The sequence below is a fragment of the Lipophrys pholis genome (assembly GCF_963383615.2).
Source record: "Lipophrys pholis genome assembly, chromosome: 7".
In the NCBI taxonomy this organism is placed as follows: Eukaryota; Metazoa; Chordata; class Actinopteri; order Blenniiformes; family Blenniidae; genus Lipophrys; species Lipophrys pholis.
In genome coordinates, this window is record NC_137638.1 from 17,937,351 (window position 1) to 17,959,387 (window position 22,037).

At 41.7% G+C, this 22,037-nt stretch overlaps 1 protein-coding gene across 2 annotated transcripts in view; it reads right to left on the minus strand.

Annotated features, from left to right (window-relative positions):
- Nucleotides 1–22,037, minus strand: part of emid1 (EMI domain containing 1) — a 60,822-nt gene that overhangs the window by 8,531 nt on the left and 30,254 nt on the right. For both annotated transcript variants that reach the window (XM_080467006.1, XM_080467007.1), the window contains exons 4-9: nt 7,438–7,527; nt 7,268–7,329; nt 7,045–7,177; nt 5,807–5,851; nt 5,599–5,706; nt 3,398–3,514 (exon numbers count right to left, since the gene is read on the minus strand). In XM_080467006.1, the coding sequence (XP_080323132.1) occupies nt 3,398–3,514; nt 5,599–5,706; nt 5,807–5,851; nt 7,045–7,177; nt 7,268–7,329; nt 7,438–7,527 (555 nt within the window). The remainder of the gene's footprint in view (nt 1–3,397; nt 3,515–5,598; nt 5,707–5,806; nt 5,852–7,044; nt 7,178–7,267; nt 7,330–7,437; nt 7,528–22,037) is intronic.

Consider the following 22,037-nt stretch of genomic DNA (forward strand, 5'->3'; position numbering starts at 1 on the left):
TGTCTGTCTTTCTATCCTCTAACCTAAACCAGAACAGCAGGGTCTCCATCTCTGAGCCTGGTTCTTCAGGTTTCTTCCTCAAAAGGGAGTTTTTCTTTTTCACTGTAACCTCATGTGGAATTCTTGGGCTTTTCTCTGTAAAAGTGCCGTGCGATGACTGTGTTGGATTTTGTGTTCACTAATTGAATTGTAGTGAATTTAATGGTTGAGGCCAGAGTTGTTGGTGTACCACTTGAGAAGCCAATGCTTTCCCAACTGAGCGAGTATACAGACAAAATGTACACGAATAAACACCGAAAGAAGCCTTATTTGGTTTTTATTTTTGACTTCTCTACTCTTTGCTCGAGGCTCCTGGAAAAGCAGGTTAGTACATACATTTGTGAGCCTGCCTAAGGCCATTTACTCACCGTTATCTAACTTTAAGTAATAGGGTTGCTCAAGCTGAACGCCTGTAGTCAGTGGCTGAGTTGGAGCCAGTTAATTAAGGGCAAAGGCATGTCTTTTGACTATGGGAGGATACCACAGTACCTGGAGAAACTCCAAGCACAGTGTGAACATGGACACTCCACACAGTAAGGCTTTTAAACACAGAATTGAACCGGGACTCTTACTCCTGTGAGGCAAGAATGCCAAAGACTACACCACTGTGAACTCTAAACTCAAGGCAATAAAGATTTAATATGGCAACTTACTGTTTCCTCTAGAGGGCAGTGATTTCCAACAAACAGCCCTACCTGAATGACTAAACACTGACCTCAGGACATTTACACTCCACTGAATACTAAAGTTCTCTCAGCTGTGGATCAGAGTTTGATATTCAGTCAACAATGCGTAATACTGAACAAAAACTGAAATGAACTGCACTAATGAGTGGACATATACGACCAAATGTTTATTGCAGTAGAGGGTGGTGAACGTGTGAATGATGGAGGAAGTGCACGGTCATTGGGTCATTGTAAACTGACAGGAAACACAGATCCAATCGCAGCATGAGGCTTCAGGAGAGAGGAGGAGGAAGGGAAGGAGGAGGGGGAAAAGGGCTAACATCCAGGAACGTCCTCCAGCTGCCAGATCATTGCACACCGTGAACAGATCAGGACCTGAGGTGACATCCAAACCAGGGCAGCTCCCTCTGTGTCTGACTCTATCTCCAGACACTCTTTTCATTTCCTATTCTGCACAAACTGAGATGTGAAGCTCAACATGACATGAAACTGTGCGGGAGCACTGACAAACTCTGAAATCATACTCCTACACACTTCTTCTCACTACTTCAGGTTCTGGCTGTTGGTTCGAGAAACCTCTCTGCAGACGGGAATTCCAACATCCTGATGCAGACGTAAAAGCTAAATAACCCTATGTTTTCTAAAGGAAGCGCCGCACAGAACCCCAGTGTTCCCTACTGTTACTTTGATGTGAAAGAAATGGCCCCCAGTCTCACAAATTGTCATAGCAACTTCACCGTTCCCACAGATTTTCTCCTCACAGGAGCCTGGAGCTTACAAATTTGCGCGCTGAATACTTTGTTTAACCACTGGATTCACGTCTAAATCCCGCCCATGCACTGACCTTGAAGGAGCCGGTGTGGGCCCCCATCTGTCTCTCACGAATCACCCCACCCACCCACCCCCCACCCATCCCCAGCCCTCTGAGCGGCCTACATCTGGAAGTTGTTGAGTGACATCAGTGGTGGACAGGTTTTCATCCCAGCATGTGAAGCCTGTGTCGATCTCATTGTCTCTCCCTCCATTTTACACGCTTTGAATCTGTTCTACTTGGCTGATGGACAAAAAGAAGCAAGCAGTAGTGAAGGATTAACGTCATCCTGTCTGTTTCTAATTCTATGGAGGGTTTTTTTTTGCAGCTGAAAGCACTTGAATATAGGTTTAGAAAATATAGTCTGTAAAACCTTGCGTCACATTGTCTGAGAACGAATGCTGAAAGTGAATTTGTGACTTTCCTTTGACACAGGGTTGATATACATGTTTTGACTTGCAGGGAGAACACTTTGGTCGAGTAGAAGGTGGTAAAGTACTTTATTCAGTATTATTTTGTCATTATTTGGGTGTTTAGTTTGGAGAGAATTTATATTTGATAAACATAGGCTGAAAATTATAATTATAATATACAGTAAGAATAAAAAAAATCACAAAAAAATGAAATGAGGTGAAATGTGCTGATTTTATAAAGACTTCTGTGTTACAAGCGGGAGCCGCGACTCTGAATAGTTCATGTAGAATGAATTCAATAAAGACAGCATGGGAAGTATGAAATGATTAAACGTTTGGTGGAACAACAATCCTATTGTGTAAAGCACTTTTAAAAAGCAAATTTCTATAGCCCATTCTTTATCTCTGTTTGAGGGCGTCATTAAATAACATCAAAGCATAACATAAAAAAAATACTTATAAGCAGTGTTGAGAGTAATGTGTTATGAAGTTATGTGTTTTGATGTGTTTTGAGGTGAACATTCATGTGTTGGATTTATTCACAGTAACTGTTTTGTGAATCCATTGATGGAGAAGTTTTCCTGATTTCTATTAAGCAACTACAGGTTGTCAAAGCAAGTCATTGTATCTTGAACTCCAGACTCTGCTAGTATTTTCAAAGCCCTGTTGTTGCCACAATTCTTTTACAAAACTTTAAAAAACTCAGTTTCAATTACTGAACTTATCACCTATTAAAAATTAAAAGCGCATGAAAACAGTGGCGGAGTTGCTCAATGTACAGCTTTCGCATTTTAACCCAAGAGTTACTATTACTATTACTTACATTACATTATTTCTGAACAGAATCCTAAAAGCTAGATAAACAATGTTATACTGTCCGTAACATCAGCATTAGCATCCACAGCCCTAAATAAACATTAACTTACTCCTGAAAAAAATATCTGCTGCTGTCTATGTGTTTGTACTTTATCTGAATTGTTTTGTTTTTTTCCTCTTGTTACTCACTTATACATCTTACTAATTTCAAGTAATTTGCACAATACTTTGTTGTTTAAGGTTCAGTTGTGTGTAAAATATAGTCTATGTGTGGAGTAAAAAATTTATATTGATTGATTCATTTTACTGATGTCAGTTCCATCTAGGGCTAAAGCAAAATTAGTTTATTTTGTAACGTCAGTGTGCTTCTTATATTTTCAACAGTTTCCCTTCCATTTCATGCGGATCATGTTGAATTACATTAACCACATGTCTGAAAACCCACGGTGTCACATAAATGTGATTATATTGTACTCAGCTCAACAGGGAGGATAGTGTACATGTGACTCAAGGAGATTTTATTGTGCTAAACAGAATTCATGGCTTATTCTTTCATGTCATCAAAATTTAAAAAATGTTTGTTATCATTTGCTGTGCGGGTCAGAATTTGTTTGTTTAGTTTGGGGTCTTACTGTGATCTGGTTCTGGGATGTGGGCACTTGCTGGCGCAGGAGGGCCTGGGGGCCCTGGTGGACCGGGCGGCCCCAGCAGACCCTTCTCTCCTGGGAGTCCTGGTGGACCACGTGGACCTGAGAGGAAAGACGACAGAAGCAGCGGTAAAAGACATGCTGTACAGTTGGATTATGTCACCGCAAAATGTGATCTTTTTGACATCAGCAGCTCATAGCTGATAAATGACTGTGGATGGTATGATGATAGAAGGATACATCATGACAAAGACCAGAGAGGAAACAGATTAGATAAAGCCTGGGGTGAGACAACATTGTGGTGTTTGGCTGGAGGGAGTGTGTGGACCTTCATTTAAATGTGTCTGTGCACTGGTGGAGTAAAATCAGGAGCTGGACAGGGGAGCTAACGTGTGTGAACTAGCTGAATTAGAAGGAGGAGGGCCTTGATGGCCCTGTGCTGGGAAGCTATTCAGGGACACAGGAAAACTCAAACACCATTAAACTCTGCAAAGTGTTGCTGGCACAGGTTCATAGTAAATGAAATGCTCCCTGCATACAGAGTGATAGCCTTTGTACACGTGTGTGTAACAGCCTGTAGCTTCTCCGTGAGGGGCAGTTAGTGAAAGTGTCCCTCCTACCCCATTGGCCATTATTTTGAAGGAGTTAAAAAGCTCCAACACAACATGTGACCTCATTGTTTGGACTCTCCTGAGGTAATGCTGCCCGCAGAATACTGCTTTTTGCCCTCAAACTGTCCCAGACTGACCACATTTCTGTTTATGTATTGATGCAACTTGGGATGACAGTCCACTAATTACTGCTTAGCGGCTCATTGTAGTCACAGCTGATCTGACATCTCTGTGGGAGATTGTCACTAAGTCTTGCCTGCATAAAAATAACTGCTTCCGCTGCTGTAGGGAAATAGAGTGGACCGGTTCATGAAGCCAATCCAAGCAGTCTTTCAGAGTCAGTGTGACATGTTAGGGAAAACAACTTAGGTTTTTCCTGTAGATAAATGGGTCCCGAGAGCAAGTGCTCGGTCCTGCGACAAAATATGAGTCAAAGTTTGCAAAACAACTTTCCTGCAACTTATCAGTGCTTAAAAAACACAGAAAGTGACTCCTCATCACACTCACTTTTGTCTAGTTTTTCTCATAACCCCTGGCTCAAACATATATTTGTCTAGATTTTGCATGAAGCTGGACACATTCCAGCCCTGTGTTTATCTTTCTCTTTAAATGGGAAAAAAAAATCGGCACAATAAGAAAAACACAGCGCTGCTTTTGGATACTTATGAAGTAATGGAGATAGAAAAAACAATAACACCACAGGCATATGGAAATCATAAGGACCTGGGATTTGTATATATATAGCTCATGTTCATTTCAGATTGAACTCACATGGCGCTTCCCAAAAAGGAGGTTTGTAGTTTAAGTTTTACTCTAAATCTCATCTTTACCCAGCAGCAGGCACAGAGCAGGGGTCATATGTTAGCCTGAAAGTAGAGGACTCTCTCCATGAGCCTGAGGAGAGGAATAACAGCCTATAGCAAGAGCAGATGTTGTGACATACATTTACCCACAATTACTTTATTCATCATTCAAGTCACAGCTGACTGCAGATTTACTTTTTTCTCAAACAGGTAATTTATTATTTGTGTGTAGCCAATGAGCACTGAGCACCAAAGCCAAATTTATGATTTGGTGACTCCACCAGCAAGTGACCATGAACAGCAGCAGCAGTTTAAATCTAGCCTGAAAACAAATACGTCTGCCTCCCACCAGAACAGCATTTTTAGAAACTTATGATTTTAACAGCCAACAAACAAAATGCCTAAATTCCAGTAGGTTACCAGCAGGCCACAGTGGCCGCTGGAATGTACCAACATTTAAGATTACAGGCTGACCTAGAGGTTTAAGAGCAAGACAAACACTCTTTAGCCGACATCACAGGTCACTCTGATTTCTGAACTGATGTTTCAATTGGTCTCTGGTCAGTAATTAGCCATTGGCATGCCTTGTTCTCCGGACGATATGTTAAGTGACAGAGAAGTAAACAAATTCCTTGCAGTGACCGCCACCTCCCTCAACAACACAAAGCTTTACAATACGCTTGTTGACAAACTGTGTTACAATCTACGAGGACAAGGTTCAACTGTTTTCATTGGTCACCTGTTGCCAACAATGAGCGCCAATGAACCTTACCTGATATTCCTGGGGATCCCTTCAATCCAGGGGATCCAGATGGGCCCCTCACGCCAGCCTCCCCCCGAGGCCCACTGGGACCTGGCAGCCCTCGAGACCCTAGCTTCCCTGAGGAGGAAGAAACAGTCATGAGCAATCACCAAACTTCAGAGGCTTATATCTTAAATGACTTTACATCAACTTTGAAGCAATTATGGACACAATGTACCGTCTCTGCCAGGAAGCCCATCCCTCCCCTTTTCCCCCTGAGGACCTGTAACGAAAACAGACAGTTGGCTTAATTGAGAAATGAGCATTTATCTTATGGGGAAAAAAATGAGCGTGAGCCACCTGGAAAAGAGAAAATTCAATGAATTATTTCATTATTGTTAACTTTAGTGTTCAGTTATGTTTCAAAACATAAAAAGTCCATTAATTTATACAGATGCAATGTTTTTCACAGTAATTATTTTTGACACGGTAATGTCTGAATAGTTTCATCAATAATTTCTGTTGAATCAGTCGGGGACTAAATTAGGCTGAATTGTACCCTGGAAGAGGGAAGCTACACCCTGAATCAACAACAAACATCATTAACACTGCTGTAAACATGTACGGTAAATGGTGTTTTACTGAGTGAAATCAAAATCACATCAGCAAAACTCATCTTACAGTTTGTGCGCGAGAATCATTTGAGCCTGACGATGGCGTTACATGAAACGTCTCATTGGCCTGACAATGAGAATACATGAAAATATGACAATACCATCCGGAGGTTGTACAAAAAATAAGCATTAGGTTGTGCAATATATTAATATGTTAATATCTCTCTGCTGTAGAGTTTGAATTCTGAGTTTGAACTGCTTAAAAAACCCTTAAACATCAGCAACAGAGCAACAATGTTGCAATAGAATGTGCTTTATGCGAAGATACTGTCTCTATGTCTTTGTAGGTAGTACATAAGACACCACGAAGTGTGTGATTTGGGACAAAACCGGAAACACTTCTGCACCGATTTTCACCAGAATTGGAAAGTAGCACCATCAGATTGAACAATTTCATAGTCACATGAATTCCTTCACATTTTGGGGACTCTTAAGCATAACTGATACAATTTCATTTTTCCTTGTGACAATGCCTTGGAGGGACTGAAATGTGTGTTTTTAGATGCGGCCAACTCTGGGCTGGGCTCCAGGAAAGGAGAGGACTTTCATGCATCCACACAGCCATAAAGCACTGAAAGTGTGCAGCACAGAAAAGAGGGCTTTAACTTTTGTAAAAGGAAAAGAGTGTGTATATACTGCGCAGGAAATAGGATATAGAAGCAGAGGTGAGCAGGTGGCCTGCAGAAAAAGGAGTGAAGCTTGAGTCAAGTGTCAAAACATGCAACACTGGACTGCACCTAATGGAAATGTGCATTTTCTTCATCCCGAAATATTTGAATGTACGCCAGCTTGATACACGTACCTGCAGGTCCCTGCTCACCAGGAGCCCCCTGAGCAGGCACAGCCCCCGTCAATATTGAGGCTTCTGGTGCAGTCCCTCCTTTTAACTGAAGGTGGCGATGAGATGTGGATGCTGGAGCAGTGAGTAATTGTACCTAGAACAGGAAAATATAAAACAAATTTAGATAAATCAATTTCTTGTCTATTGGTATTCTCATATGATTCACACAGTATGGATGAATTACCTTTGTTTCCAGTGAGTTTAGCCTGTCGCTCAAAGCTGTGATTCGACTGCAGTTGAGACAATCTGAGAAAGTGAGAAAAGTGTCAATGAGGTGCATTATATATACATATATATTATATACCTTTAGCATTGTGATGAATAGTCCTTCTGAAAGGTGGTCACAGATCTTACTGGAAATCAAGTCTCCGGAGCGTGCGGATGGTCGGCGTAGAGTGGAAGCTTTCCTCACTGCCTCTTGAGCTACGAGCTGGTTCCCTGCATCTGTGACAGGAACCAAAAGACACTAATAAAAATAAATTCTGTGGCTTCAATTGGGACTCAGCTGGTCGAGCGAATCATCTTCCGATCCTGAGGCTTGTCATTCGATCCCCTCATATCCTTGGGACGGACACTGAAACCCAACCTGCTCACAAAGGTCAAGAACCTTTCATGGCAGCTGCCACAATTGTTGTGTGAATGGGTGAATGTTACCAACAGTGTGAAGTACATTGTGAAGTGCTACATACGTAAAGTCCATTTACAATTTCTTCAGTTTGAATATATAATCGCAACACGGGAGGTTTTCCTCCTGGTTTTATTTGGAAAATACGATGAAATCAAAAAGGAACTGTTAATTGTTGAATACATAGATGCCAATACAATATTTTGTTCACACAAACAGACATTGCTGCAGTTTCGTTTGTCTATGTTGCTTTTCAGTCTCCTCTTGCATTTCCCTGCCCCATACTATGGCCGTAATGCTCATGTTAACTTTTCTGCAGCTTCCTGGTTGCATCATCCTGCACACCTGTTTTTTATCAACTCATCAAGCTCAGCAGTATATCAACCAAAGTTGTGTTTTTTGGTTTTTTTCTTCTTGGCCAAACTGTTGTTTCCACCAGTGCATCTCAGCCATGTGAGATTATTTCTAAATATTGAACCCTGGTGCTGTTTTTGACCATTGACCAAATCCTTGAATCTAGAATCACTGTGTGCTTGTAAGTAATTAGCTGCTCTTCTTCCGGCTGTTTCCTGCTGCCAATCATGCCACCACACTCTGTCCTTCCTTTGCTTCACTGGAGCATTACAACCTTTCTAGTCATCTTTCTTCCTACACCTAAGACTACAAACCTTTTTTCTGAGTTTATTTGAATGTACTAATGATGACATTATCATCAAATCCAAATCAATAAATCCATGAATTGGTTTATTGAGTCATTTAAGTAAAACAACAACAAAAAGGACTATCTAGTATAACTCTCAACTGAATCAACCTAACTAGCTCCAGGAGTCATCATGCTACTTTAGATTGATTGATGCAACTACAAAGAAGAATATGGAATGGAAACCCCACAGAAATCTGGACCTAACCAGATTTGGCATCTGTTCTTGAGGTACAATTATCAGAGAAAGTTAAAAGAACAGAAGAGACACAGAAGTGGTGCTCATGAACCCCAGTCACAGCTTTTGTTTGTGTTACATTTCCTGGATATAAACTGTGGATGTTATATTTTTGCCAATTTGCTTTTCCTTTGGCTCCTTTACGGAGTGTAAGATCATAAGGCCTGGCAGAGAGGGTGCGTAAAGACATACAATAGCTTCCTTGTGCAAAGAGAATGGCCAGTCTCCACTAGACTTCATTTTATGAAGTGTGGGAGTTTGTGTTGCAGGGTTGTGGATGTTTTCAATGGGCAGACGTTTGTGGAAATGCTAGACTGACTCCATTGTGTGGCCTAGTCGGGCTCTGGTTGGTCCAGGAGGTCCGGAGACAAACAAGCGACTGGGTTCTCCACCTCATTAGCCACCAGGAAGCACATCTTTCCCTTCAGCGGCCAGCGGGCACAGTCAACAAAAACATGCTGTCCTAAAAAAAATAAAAAAATAAAAAAAAATAAAAAGCTATGAAATAGCACCTGCGGTGCTGAGCCAAAACTAGAGAATGGTGTCCTTCAAACAGATTCTTTTATTGTAAAATCAGATGTCATAACCTGTCTTCATCCACTAGAAAAGGAAAACTAAGTGCTTACGGTTGCAAAGAAAAAAAAACGTCGAAACTTAAGACGCCAAAGTATTTTGGGCTGAATGATTATTGAAGGAGGTGAGTGAGAGAAAGGGCAAAAGAGGAGTATGAAAAGTACATTGAACACATGGTTCAGGGTAAATTGAGACAGTTCCAATAATTCCCGCTCCTCAACCTCTGTGTTCATGATTTCACTGTTTAGGGTTGTGGGTATTTCTCAGAGGATTACAAGTGTAGATGGATTTAAACCATGTAAGGCCTGAGACTGAAATGTTATGGCATGAGCTCTAGATTGTAGAAGGCTCTTCCACGTCTTGATCACGATAGAAACGTTGCACAGCGATGAGAGGAACACACACTGAGGTCTGCGCCTCCGCTTGTCCTGCACTTCAGTCCACATGGGGGGAGAGTGTAAAGACAAAGAGAGGTGTGCATGACTGTACATGCACATGAACATCCCGCAGAATCTCTGTGGAGCTCCAGTTCAAGTAGATGGCTGGATTCAATTACAAAGGGGGCTCCGGATAGAAAATCTAGCTCTCACTTCTCCCAGCAGCACCTCTTCCCCCTTAGAATATTCAAGAGCCAAGATCCCCTCACCCACACTTCAGCTATTGTATGAAGCTTTAAAGCCGGCTTTGGCACAAGAACCACTGCCTCCCACATACCCACATATAAACAAACACACGCCTCTTACATACCTTCTCTATGTTTCTGTTTTACAACAACACATTTTCATTCTTGCATGTCTCCTGTTTTCTTATACACCTCTTGTGACATATCACATTCCTGCAATATCAATAGTGTGTGTGCATGCAGATGGGTTACAGCCCAAGGAAAGGAGGACGCTAGATTGTCTCAAGTGTGATCCATCGCTCTGTTGGCCAACAATAGCATTATCATGGTTAATGAAAGCCCCCAGTGGACATGGTTCATTGTATGCATTCTTTGATTTCAATGGGCTAATTGCTCAAGCGGGGAGAGCAGAGGTCACAGAAATGTGTGAATGTATTTGACCTTTATACCCTATGTTGCACTGGGCTCCAATCAGGGACTGAGTCAGAGCTCTTCATTAGAGAAATACCCCCACAGAGAGTTCAGCAGGCCAGCGGCTGTCCTGACATCAGCCATCTCTCACAGTGCTAACATCCAGGCACACACTGTTTATGTTCCTTATGGGGACATTACATTGACTTACTTTATTTTCCTGCAGACTTATTCTGAAATCAGCCATAACTACCAATTGTCTAATTCTACTTCTAACACTCACCCTAACCCCAACCATAGCCTTAACTGTGTCTGACCCCTTAAAAATGATGGAATTTCTTAATGAGGACCTTTATTTTCGTCCCCATGGTCACATAGGTCTTCATGGGTCAGTGTGCAACCAAGTTTATGTCCTAACTAATATAGAAAAGCAAGCGCGCGCGCGCACGCACGCTCACGCTCACGCTCACGCACACGCACACGCACACGCACACGCACACGCACGCACGCACGCACGCACGCACGCACGCACACACACACACACACACACACACACACACACACACACACACAAAGTTTGATAATGTGTTTACAAACACTCGCTATAATCTTTGCTCTTACAGTTATCTCAGGGGAAAACGAGGGAGATATGCACAAAGGTCACATAGAGAGGTTATCTTCTTCTATTCTGTAATGAGTGTGTGTATTCAGGCAGTTAGAAAGGATGTCCTAGGGGATCATTTTGAGCCCAAGTGCATGAAGATATGCACTCATAAACATATTGAGCAGCAGCACTGAGAAAAAAGTAGAGGAACTCAGATGAGAGGCCGTTGAAAATCAAATCTGTTTTTCAGAACATCTATTTGAGACTGATTTGATCTCACTTTATTATCAAGCTCTGAAGCCATCCAAAGGTTAGAGCATATAGCTGTGGGAGAAGGTTATACAGACCAATGAAAATGTTTGTTGAAATCTAGGCAATAAGTCAGCCAAGCCACACAACTCCACTTTCAACTACAACAACTCTCCCTGCTTTATTTACTCTGTTTTACAATGCTAACTGCAATAAAAGAACAACACTCAAGGCTAGTAAACTGCATAGTATCCTTAGTGTCTCATAATCACAATGCATCCAGATGTATTCGCTCACATGTGCTAATGAACATATATGTGAAGTAACACAATCCAACCAGTGTGCAATTCCGGAGACATTTTGAGAGCTTTTATTGGCCACATTTTAATATATTTATATTTAATATCTTTAGTTTTTCTTAAGTCAAACATGTTTGATGTTTTTTCCATTTTTTGTTGACATTTACGTAGAAATGTAAACTCTAACCCACTTGCATGCCTTTCCATTTGTATGCAGGTCACGACTGAGCACACCCTAAATGAAAGTAACTCAATAAATCGATTCCATTCCCTAAATTTACTGCACAAGATAAAAGTGAAATAAATACAAAAAAAACAGACTTGACATGTGAGAACAGGCCATTGAATACAATATCTGTGCCAGCGACAGTGATAGCTAAACGTAAACTAGATAAGACTGATGACAGAGCATATACTGTACAGAAGAGTATAAATATCCCCATTCATTGGCTTCTTTCAAAAGATATTGTGACGTTTTAACATTGAGGAACAGAAATGGTTACAAAAAAATACTTTTAATGCAGTACTTTTAATTTGGCTCAGTTTTAGTATTTTATTTATGTATCTTCTTATAGTGAAGAGTGTATGTACTTTGTAAACTCCTCAATGGAAGTTTTTGCACACAATACATATAACTTTCTGATGCAGATCTAAGACAAACACATAACGAGATAACTTGAACTTGAAGCCTTGTACGAAGGCTCTGGTTGGCAGGCCTGACTAGGCTCTGAGCATTCAGTTTATTTTCATTAGGAGAGTCCAAATGGAGAAGCCTCCCATTTGAAATGACTGCACTCAAGCCTGCACTCTCACATTTGGGTTCCACTGAAACCTTAAAGCCACTTGCTTTAGTATTACATCAATATTTTTTTTTTCACAATGGCAGCTTTATTACGAAACTGTTATTATTGGCCTTGAAAACCCACTTGAAACTCTGCAGGTATCACAAGTTGGAGCCAAACGCACAAAGAGCAGGACTGCAGCTGCATTGCTCGCTCTACAGTTGGAGGTGCATGCAGCCTGCTCTCGTGTGAGGCGTTGTCTCTGTGAGCGAGAAACAAAAACACGTAGACACACGTGCATGCACACTCACACACAGGGTGTATCATTAATGGACCAAGGTTGTTCCTTCAGTGATCCTCTCCTCGTGAAAATAAACTGAATGCTAAGAGCCCGGTGAGGCCTGCCAACCAGAGCCTTCGTACACACATCTCACCCTCAGCTGCGCTAATGGCCTGATCCTCGGAGCTCATCACCTGCTGAGGTTTATTTGTTCTCTGTGTCTGCAGAACCGCTCTGCAGTTTGCGGACAGGCGGGCCTTAACGAGCTTCAGAAATACCCGAGTTATACCTTATTACTCTGTTATGTGGTTTGCAGCCGAGGGCAGATGAAGGCTTGCGGACTGGAAAATGGCCTATAAAGGCTGTTCTGTACTGTTTTCCTGAATCTAAATTTGAAGTTCCTGTGGGCAGATTCAGTACATGGTGGGGCAGCAGCTGTGAACAAAAACATCCAAACATCCAAACACACACACACACACACACACACACACACACACACACACACACACACACACACACACACACACACACACACACACACACACACACACACACACACACAGAAGTGAGCAGATACAGCAGGAGCGTAAGGTCCTGATCCATCTCTGTCTGGTCAATTAGCTGAGCTCAGCGCTGCAGCATCATTAGTGACCAGGTGCTGACAGCAAACTGCAGGAGGCGTTTGTCTCTGTCTCTGCACTGGACAGACTGAAGACTGCTGCTACTGCCTGCTGATAAACACACTCACACACGCGCGCACACACACACACACACACACACACACACACACACACACACACACACACACACACACACACACACACACACACACACACACACACACACACACACACACACACACACACACACACACACACACACACACACACACACACACACACACACACACACAAAATGGGCCAAGCTGAATAAATACAACTCAGAACATATATTTGCCGAGGGAGCATTTTTCTTGTCTATTTTTGGGATCCAAAAGAGATGAATTGAGGTGACGCAAACCTGACATTTGAACATTTTGCTTTTCTTCATTTTTTCGCCTTCCTAATGTCGATTGAATACCTAGATAGACATGAATAAGATCATTTATCTAAAACCATAAAAAAAGAATATATTTGAGACAATGCATTTCATACTTTAAAGCTCTTTATCTAAGTCAATCCATTATGATCGGTTGATAGCCAAGTAAGGCAAGAAGCTGGTTGTAATCAGATTACAACCAGCTCTTAAAGGAGAAACATCCAAATCTAGTAAACAATCAATAAGTTCCACAGAAATACGTACACATCAACACAAGACACTACATACAACTTTATTATAGAAAAATATCTTACAATTATCTGGATGTTACTGGTCGTATCTAAGCCACAACAATGCTTAACAGAAACCTGAACTAGCACTAAATCCTTCAGTTTAATATTCAGCCTATGCTAAACTGCACACATGTTCGACCTTGATTCTTCTTCTGAAGATGTATGCAAACACTCTACTGGACAATTGGATCAGGTGTCAGCCATGATTTTAAAAAGCCATGTTAGATTTTATGTCAGAGACTTATGGTGTTTGCATGTTTCTCCCTCACAATCCACATACAGGCATGTTAACATGCGTTGTGAACCTAAACTGGCAATATTTGAGTGTTGCGCAGGCAACCTGGCCAATATGTACCCAACCATTTGCTTGGTATCAGTGGCGATAGGATCTACACGCTCTAAACCCCAATGAGACCAGTCGAGATATTCATTGCACAAGCAACATATACAAACCACTTCTCACACTTACACACACAGTCAGGGAGAACATGCAACACACAAAATGTCCCCCTCTAACCACTACATTTTCATCCCATCCAGGCAGCGCTATCAGCACTGTGAAATTTAAACTAAAATTGAGAGAAGTATTAGAATACCAGAAGCAAATCTTTTCACTTATCTCAGCTGGTATGAAAGTATATTGAAAAAGACCCAGGGACAGCTTTCACCCCCCACATAGCTGGTAGGTCTCAGTATGGTTGTCTGCCTCGTGCAAACCTGCGTCTGAACCCCAGTGTTTACTGTGCTTTCCCAGGGTAGCAGCTTTATTTTATTAAGTGATTGGCTTAAAGGGTGGGACACACTTCATCATTTCCTTACACTCTAGCTAGAGAGCAAAACGGCCCACACACCAAACAGATTCAAGTGTAATTACAGGTGAGAGGGAAGTGCGGCCTTGCCATAACAAGTGGTCACATAATTGATCCCTGAGGAGAGGGCATGCAGAGCGATACCAAATCCTCAGTTTACCACCGTTTGAGTTGAAAACAAGTGCATCTGCTACGGTTTACTAGTCGAGGTGAGGTGTTGCAAAGACTTGCTGCATATGAAAACAGGGTGCAGCCTCCAGGACCTTGAGGTGAGAGTGTGCAGGGTCAGAGAGGTTCCCACCTCATGCACACACATCTCACCTCATCAATCAGCGCAAACACTCAAATCGAAGCGGCGCTACATCAGGACAGCAGCACCCAAGCCCCAACCTCTGCATCACTACTTCCATGGTGGAAATGACTAATTACATATGGTCTGGTTGCTGTGGAGATGATTTATGACCCTGCTCTTTGAGAAGCGGTACAAAACAATTTTGATCAACCAAAACTACATCCTCTGTAAAGTGTGAATGCTGAGCTACCTGGTTTTACTTTAGTCATTAATTACGATTAATAAGTCGGTTTTCGGTTCACATTAGATCTAAATGTCTTTATTTTCTTCTTCCTTAAATACCATAAAGACTCTCTGGACAGCTGGTTTATTGGCAGGTATTTAAGATTAGGGGGGGTTCAAGATATACTGTCGTACGGTGCATATTTAACAAGAAAACCATTACAATACATTGTGATATTTCAACAGTAGAGCAAAAGTAGTAGAGTTGTACTCATTTATACAGTTCAATAGATACAGTATTAACTAAACTGTCTCCTACTTATTCAGAATAAAAATATAATAAGAAACCAAATTCCATGTATTTTATTTCCCCTTCAGATACTGTCTGTCTGCCTGGGTGCAATGAGACATGCGTGTCCATCAGTCAATATTTTTTTAGGGTGCAAAAAAAAAAAGTTCCACACAAACAGAAATAAATATTGCAAAGAGGCCAGTTGAGACTGACCAGAGCTGTGGTATCATAAAGACAAAACAGTTTGGGTTTTGGCCTTGCCAATTCTCACATCTAGTCATTAAACTCTCCCATTCCATCCAGATGTGCTTGTGCTCACAGCCTCTAATCTTTGACAGGAAGGAGGCGGATCACCTGCTTCGTCCCCCACCTCTCTCTCTAACACAAGGCTGTTTTTACCTCACCTTCCCTCTCACCCACTCTCCCTGTCAGTCTCTCACTCTCTCCGTATTTCCGGCATAAGCTTGCAGTGGTGCTAATGTCAGTGACATAGTCTGTATCGCAGTCTGGTTGCCCCTCCTCCCCCTCCCCACCAGCAGTGGTGTATAATTACAGAGCAGTGCCAGGCTGAATGGCCTGAGTGGTGGGGTGACTGCGGTCTGCTGACTGAGGTATTTGTCTGGCCTGGAGACATTTGTGCTTGTTGGCACTGTGGGACAGGAGAGTGGTCACTCTGGGCAGACCTCTCTGCACACGATACTGTCTCACCCATCCTACCATGTCCTCAGGCTTCCTGCTTGTTGTTTTCCATAGATTTTCATCATGAGACGCCAACAACTACCTGACCCTCAGACTCTTGAGAATACCTGCAAGGCTTTTGTAGATTCTAATTACAGGAAAATTGGGCTTTTCACAATCACTCACCAGCTTTACCTCTAATTACTGAGTGTAGCAGACCTGCCTCCACTGTTTGTTAACCGTTTGTCTTGGGCTGTAGGAGCGTGGTGTGTTAGGAGCTTTTATCAATAGTCTAAGTGACTGATGGCCATCCCAGAGCAAAACGCCACCTGAGTGTCCACAGAAGGACTCTGTGTTCAAAGAGACAGCCTTAAAGGAGAAAGTCAGTGGTGTTTTCAAAAGTTTGTAAGATTATATACCCTACAAAATGTTCTGCCCAAGGAGTATAGTGAAGTTAAATGCAACAAAAAAAAGGTGAACATGTGGCTAAATGGAAACAATTTTCTCTGTACCATGGAAGCAAACAATGCTGTGGTTTGTGTAAAGTGCCTAAAATTAGTGCGGGGCACATCTGTCAAACTGCAGATTGCTGATTTGAGATAGTATGTGGTTGGGACAGGCTGCACTGCAAATCCACACAGTCTTTAAACATTTCCTCCACTTGAAAGCAGCAGATGTCTAATAAAAACATGTGGCAGAGACTGGCGATCCAGCTCGCACTCTTCACTTTTATTAAGAGAGACACAATAGCATGAAAGCCTGGAGAAACGAGCTCCTCCCTCGTGATCCTTGTTGACCCAAATAAAAGTTGCTTTGTAAATTTTACCTTGGCGACTCTCTCTTTCAATGAACTTGGCTGGTATCTTATCCAGCAACACGTCTTCTTTTTGGTCCCATCAATCTCTGTCTCTTCAGTGGTCTCCTGGGAAACTTACATAAACAGGACAGCATTGCTGTAGACCGACCCTGCCTGGATGAAACCAGTCTGTGCTGCTGCTTTAGCGCAGCAGGGAGGAGACCGTCTTGTCTGTGACCCCTCCATATGAAACACCCCTGACACACAGCAGTAATTAAACCACCACCTCCTGCCAATGCACTGCCAGTAGAAGCCAATAAACAATAGCCGTAAATACACAAAAGACCAGAATTAGATCTCAACACCTACAAACACACACACAGGCATGTGGTACAACATATTAATCTAAAGTTATTGCTATAGGCACATGCTTTGATCAATGCTGCACAGAGCCTGTATAACACTTTGAACTTTACAAGTTAATGTGGTTGAAATGGGCAAACTCCACCAATGTCCTTTAAAGAATACCTCAAAATAATGAATTTAGCTTTGTGTTGTTTGTCGTCCTTTTTCTTCACAGTGACATCACCAAAGTGTTTGCTGAGTTTTGAGAATGTGGCAGCATCGATACGATGGAATCTGGGAACATGAGCAGTCAAACAAGCAGGGTGTAGATATGTCACCGGGTCAGCACTCTCGAGCAACTTAAACTATCATATTCAGTTAATGGAAGAAAATCTAAGTACAGCAGGTCACAGCTGTATCGCATCAACCTCAGTCAATGTTTACAAAGCACTGTTTATAATGATAATTTCACCCCGTGTCTTTGTATCATCAGCAAAATGCTTTTATTTCTGTTGGGGTTTTTTTTTCACATGGAGTTGTGTTCTGACATATTCGTTGTTATCATGGAAAATAAATGATGACCAAAATTATGTGTTTCTTTAACTCATTACTCTTTGAGTTCTTGCATTACTCAGTTCAACAAAACCCAAACCTTCCACATGTCAGATCCCTTTTGTTTCGGATAACCAGCCGTGCTAAAGCTGTAGGTGTATTGTAGACTAATCCTCAACCTTCTCCACCTTCTTACTTTAACCATATCACTAACTCAACACCAAGGGCAATGGGTACAAACAGGTTAAAGGCAACATGAATGTCTTTAATGAATGCAAGTGATGAAAAAACTTGGAAAGTGATACAGACAGCACTCGAGGACTAGCCACCTCTACAGGATACGGCCCATGCATAGAGATTAAGAACAACTATAAATCAGCATTAACCATCACACATAGTACTCAAACCTTGAGAGGTATCATACTCTCATCCATGAACAATGATGATAATATGATTTAACATGAAAAACCTTACAAAGAACCAGCATTAAACCAAATATTCCTACTTAGTAGCAGAAAAAGCATGTACGGCATGGAAGTTGAAGAGCTGGATGGAGGCCCATTGTGGTGCATGCTCTATGTGGAGGGGCCCCTCCTCCTACAATTAGAAAAACTCTTTCCACTGAGCCGAAATGTCCTTTATTTGTTTATCTACTCAACAGTCCCCCCCCCCCCCCCCCCCCCCAGATTCTATTAAGAAGAACATCAAGCCAGTGTAAATTAAAATGCTCAAGTAATGCATTGCCGAGACATAAATTTCAAAAGGACCCTCCCTTACTCGTTAAAAAAGCACTGTTGAAGTATGAGTGACTCACACTGAAAAAGGCCTAAGCTGTAAAAGAAAAAGGAGAGATGAAATGTTTTGCAAAGAAAGTTCATGGAAAAAGAATAAACAAACAATAGGCTTTAGGGCCTAAACAATATAAAGTTGTGGAATTGGCCAAACTGGTGTTTAAAAAGCCAAGAGAAAAGTAAAGTTTACACACTGCTACTCTTTGCAAAAACATGCTGCTGAATTCCTGGCCAGCGGACCCTTCACTCTGACCCTGTTCATTACCATACAGAAGTTGACATGCGCTCCTGCTCTGTGCCCCCAGTTGCAACCGAGCAGAGCAGAGCAGAGCACAGGCCAATCCACAAACCTTAAGCCAAACATCCTGCCCCATGTCTTCGGCTGTACACACTCAGTGCTGGGTGAGTAAATCTCTTTGCCGTCAGTGTTTGAAGGACATCTCTACCCCAATACACAGTTTATTTGGCCAAGGCTGGTCTGAACGCTCACTTATTACGGCTCAAGAGGCCTGTTGCCACACCAGCCAGAAGTAATTTCCCTCCTGTGGTATGACTTGTGTGTGAGTACACATGAGAGTGAGTTGATAAAAAAAAAAAGAGGTTTCAAGAACTGATACTTTTCCTTAACCGCCCGTGTAAACAATAAAAACAATTGCGTCCCCTGTGACGAACATGCAGTAGGATCCATGACAACCAAACACAAATGCTGCAGTTGAACACAATGACTGTGGGACAGTGACTGTTCTCTCCTGTCCAGAGCCAAGGCACAGCTCCCAGACTGTAGTGATTCCAACTCCCTTTCGGAGGATATTCTGCTTCAATAGCAAACCATAAACCTGCCTCACTCTGCAGGGTTATAAATGAGCCGAGATCAGCAGACACGTGTGGTAAGAGGTGAGCCAAATCTTTCTTCACTATTGTTTCCATTTTCCTCATGATTCAGCTACTTTCAGAGATCACTGTCCACTTCCTTCACCATAACAAATCATTTGATTTGTCAGTTTCCTCTGGGACCTCTCATATAACGCCCTAATCTCCATTTTGCCTTCATAAGCTTGGATCATATTACGGTGGAGGTATTTGGCCTTGCTTAGAGGCTTGTCAGAGTCAAAAATGTTAGATGTAACATACAGAAATAGCTAAAAAGGACTGATTTGGCATACAATTTTAAACAGGGCTAGGCCGAGGAGTCAGTGAGAACATCTTGTCATCATCTTCTCATTGTAAATATACTTGACGGTGGATATAAACAGGCTGCAGAAACATGCCGGATGGAAACTCCTCCGAGTGTTGCAGGGGTTGATTGTCTTCAAAATGAAATTATGTTGGGTGAAATTATGGTGTTTGATAGGGTTTTTTTTTTTTTTTAATGGTTTCAGAAACCCAAGCAGGAAAGAAAATTCTCCATTTAATCCTAAAAAGATTAATCTGATTCAATACTGACACTTTTAAAAACAACCATCAGTCACATGTTTATAGTAATGCTTCAGGACAATGAATAGGGACAATGACTAGTTCCCATTCTGGGCAAAATACAGGGCAACACAAAACAATTGTTTTCGTAATTCATGGTAGCAGGAACCGTAAGTTTAACAGAGCAGCAGCATGCTGTGTTTGTGAGTCTACACATGCTGCATTTATGTGTTGGTCAGAAGTGCTCTAAGCCGAGAGATGTCACAGAAAATAAATTCAGAAAAAGATCAACACCTTAACATCAACTAAACATCCAGAGAACAACTGACCAAGTTGATAAAACTTTGTCATTGTAATGCATTATTTGGAGGGACTGCATTGTGGTGCAGTGGTTAGCACTCTCGCCTCACAGAAGAGTTTCCTTCTTTCTGCTGTCTCTGAATATCACGGCCACAAACTGTGTTTCCTTTCTGTAACTGGAAAACATAGTGCAAGTACATGTTGTTTTCTTCAGGGGAGACAGCTGAAGAGTGAAAAGCAGAAAAATAATAAGAACAGAAAAATGACGATTGGAATCTTTATATTATACAAGTTATTATTATCAAAATCACCAAATTTCCCTATTTTCTTTTGCAAGAGCTCAACCACATCAAACTGGATTGTGTGCACCTCTTTTGGGTTATTACTGCTTGTTGTCTCAACAGAAATATTTTAGACATCTTTATCATATGTCTGTACTTTCCAAAGAATGGCTGCAGTATTGTGAATATGTTAAAAGGAAAAATTGTCTTTCTGATTTGGTATTGAACTCTTAATGAAAAAGCAGGTGGCAAGGCAATGTGTACCCGTCCTTCACTGTAGGAGGCAGTGCTGAGCACACATGGTTCTCTGATGGAAAGATAATGCATACACACTGCAGTTTATACTTTCATTTTTCTTCTGAGTGTGTACAGTGCTGTAAGGATTGAAGATTGAAGATTATTTCTATTTAAAACATGATCTTTTAATTCAGTCTGTATTCCTAAATGCGTTCTTCCTGCATAATTAAAACACTTTTACAGCAGAAAATATGACAAAAATGATGATCAAAGTTCATAATGCATTCAGGAGATTTTATTTCTGATTAAAAAAATTTAAAAAAAGGGATGAATGTGGGATTAGAAGAACGTGGGACACTTTGAAGGACCACAATAAAGTTTCAAAGGCAAATGAAAAAGGCACGTCGGTTCAACAATTCAAGATCAACACCTGATCTGAACACCTTTTTTTGGCCAAATATAGACCTTAATCAGACTAGTGTCTTGAATTCAAATTTTAAAAAACTAGGAAGTAAATTCTTCCTTTACCAAGGATCTCCACAGTAAGTAATTCCAACTCGTACAATGGAATTGGCAAGGTCTATTGGATGCACGTCCTTGAAAGATTCAAACCAGAGTCCCACACACTCAAGGTCAAGTCTTAACCCGGTAAGCCACATATTTGAAATTCTAATACAAGATTTGAAACCAGGTAATACCTAATGCTGAAGCTTTATGATTTTTGCTATATATATTTTTAAATCTGATCCTGAAACAGTCAGCGCCTCTCGTGCCACAAACCTCACGGTACGTCAAGAGCTTCAACAAGTTCCCTGACAGCAGTGATGGATGGATGGATGGATGGATGGATGGATGGATGGATGGATGGATGGATGGATGGATGGATGGATGGATGGATGGATGTACATGCTACGACTGTCTACTACATACAGCAGCCTCTCAACGCCACCTAAATTAGATTCATGTTGTTTCATGGTTTGAATGACCATGAGGTTTCAGCTTAGCACAGCGTGGGGAGGCAAACAGGTACAGTCAGAGTCCCAGGTATGAAACAAACTGACATCATTTCCTTTCCATGAGATCACATGAGATCCAGCAACTGATGCTTCAACTCTCGGGTACACACGGCCAAATATGTGTAAGCTGTCGAAGCCATGGCAGAGCGCCAGGGTCAACATCACTCCCTCCACGCGTCAGGTTCAGCGAAAGATTGATGAGTCGGCTGCACGCCG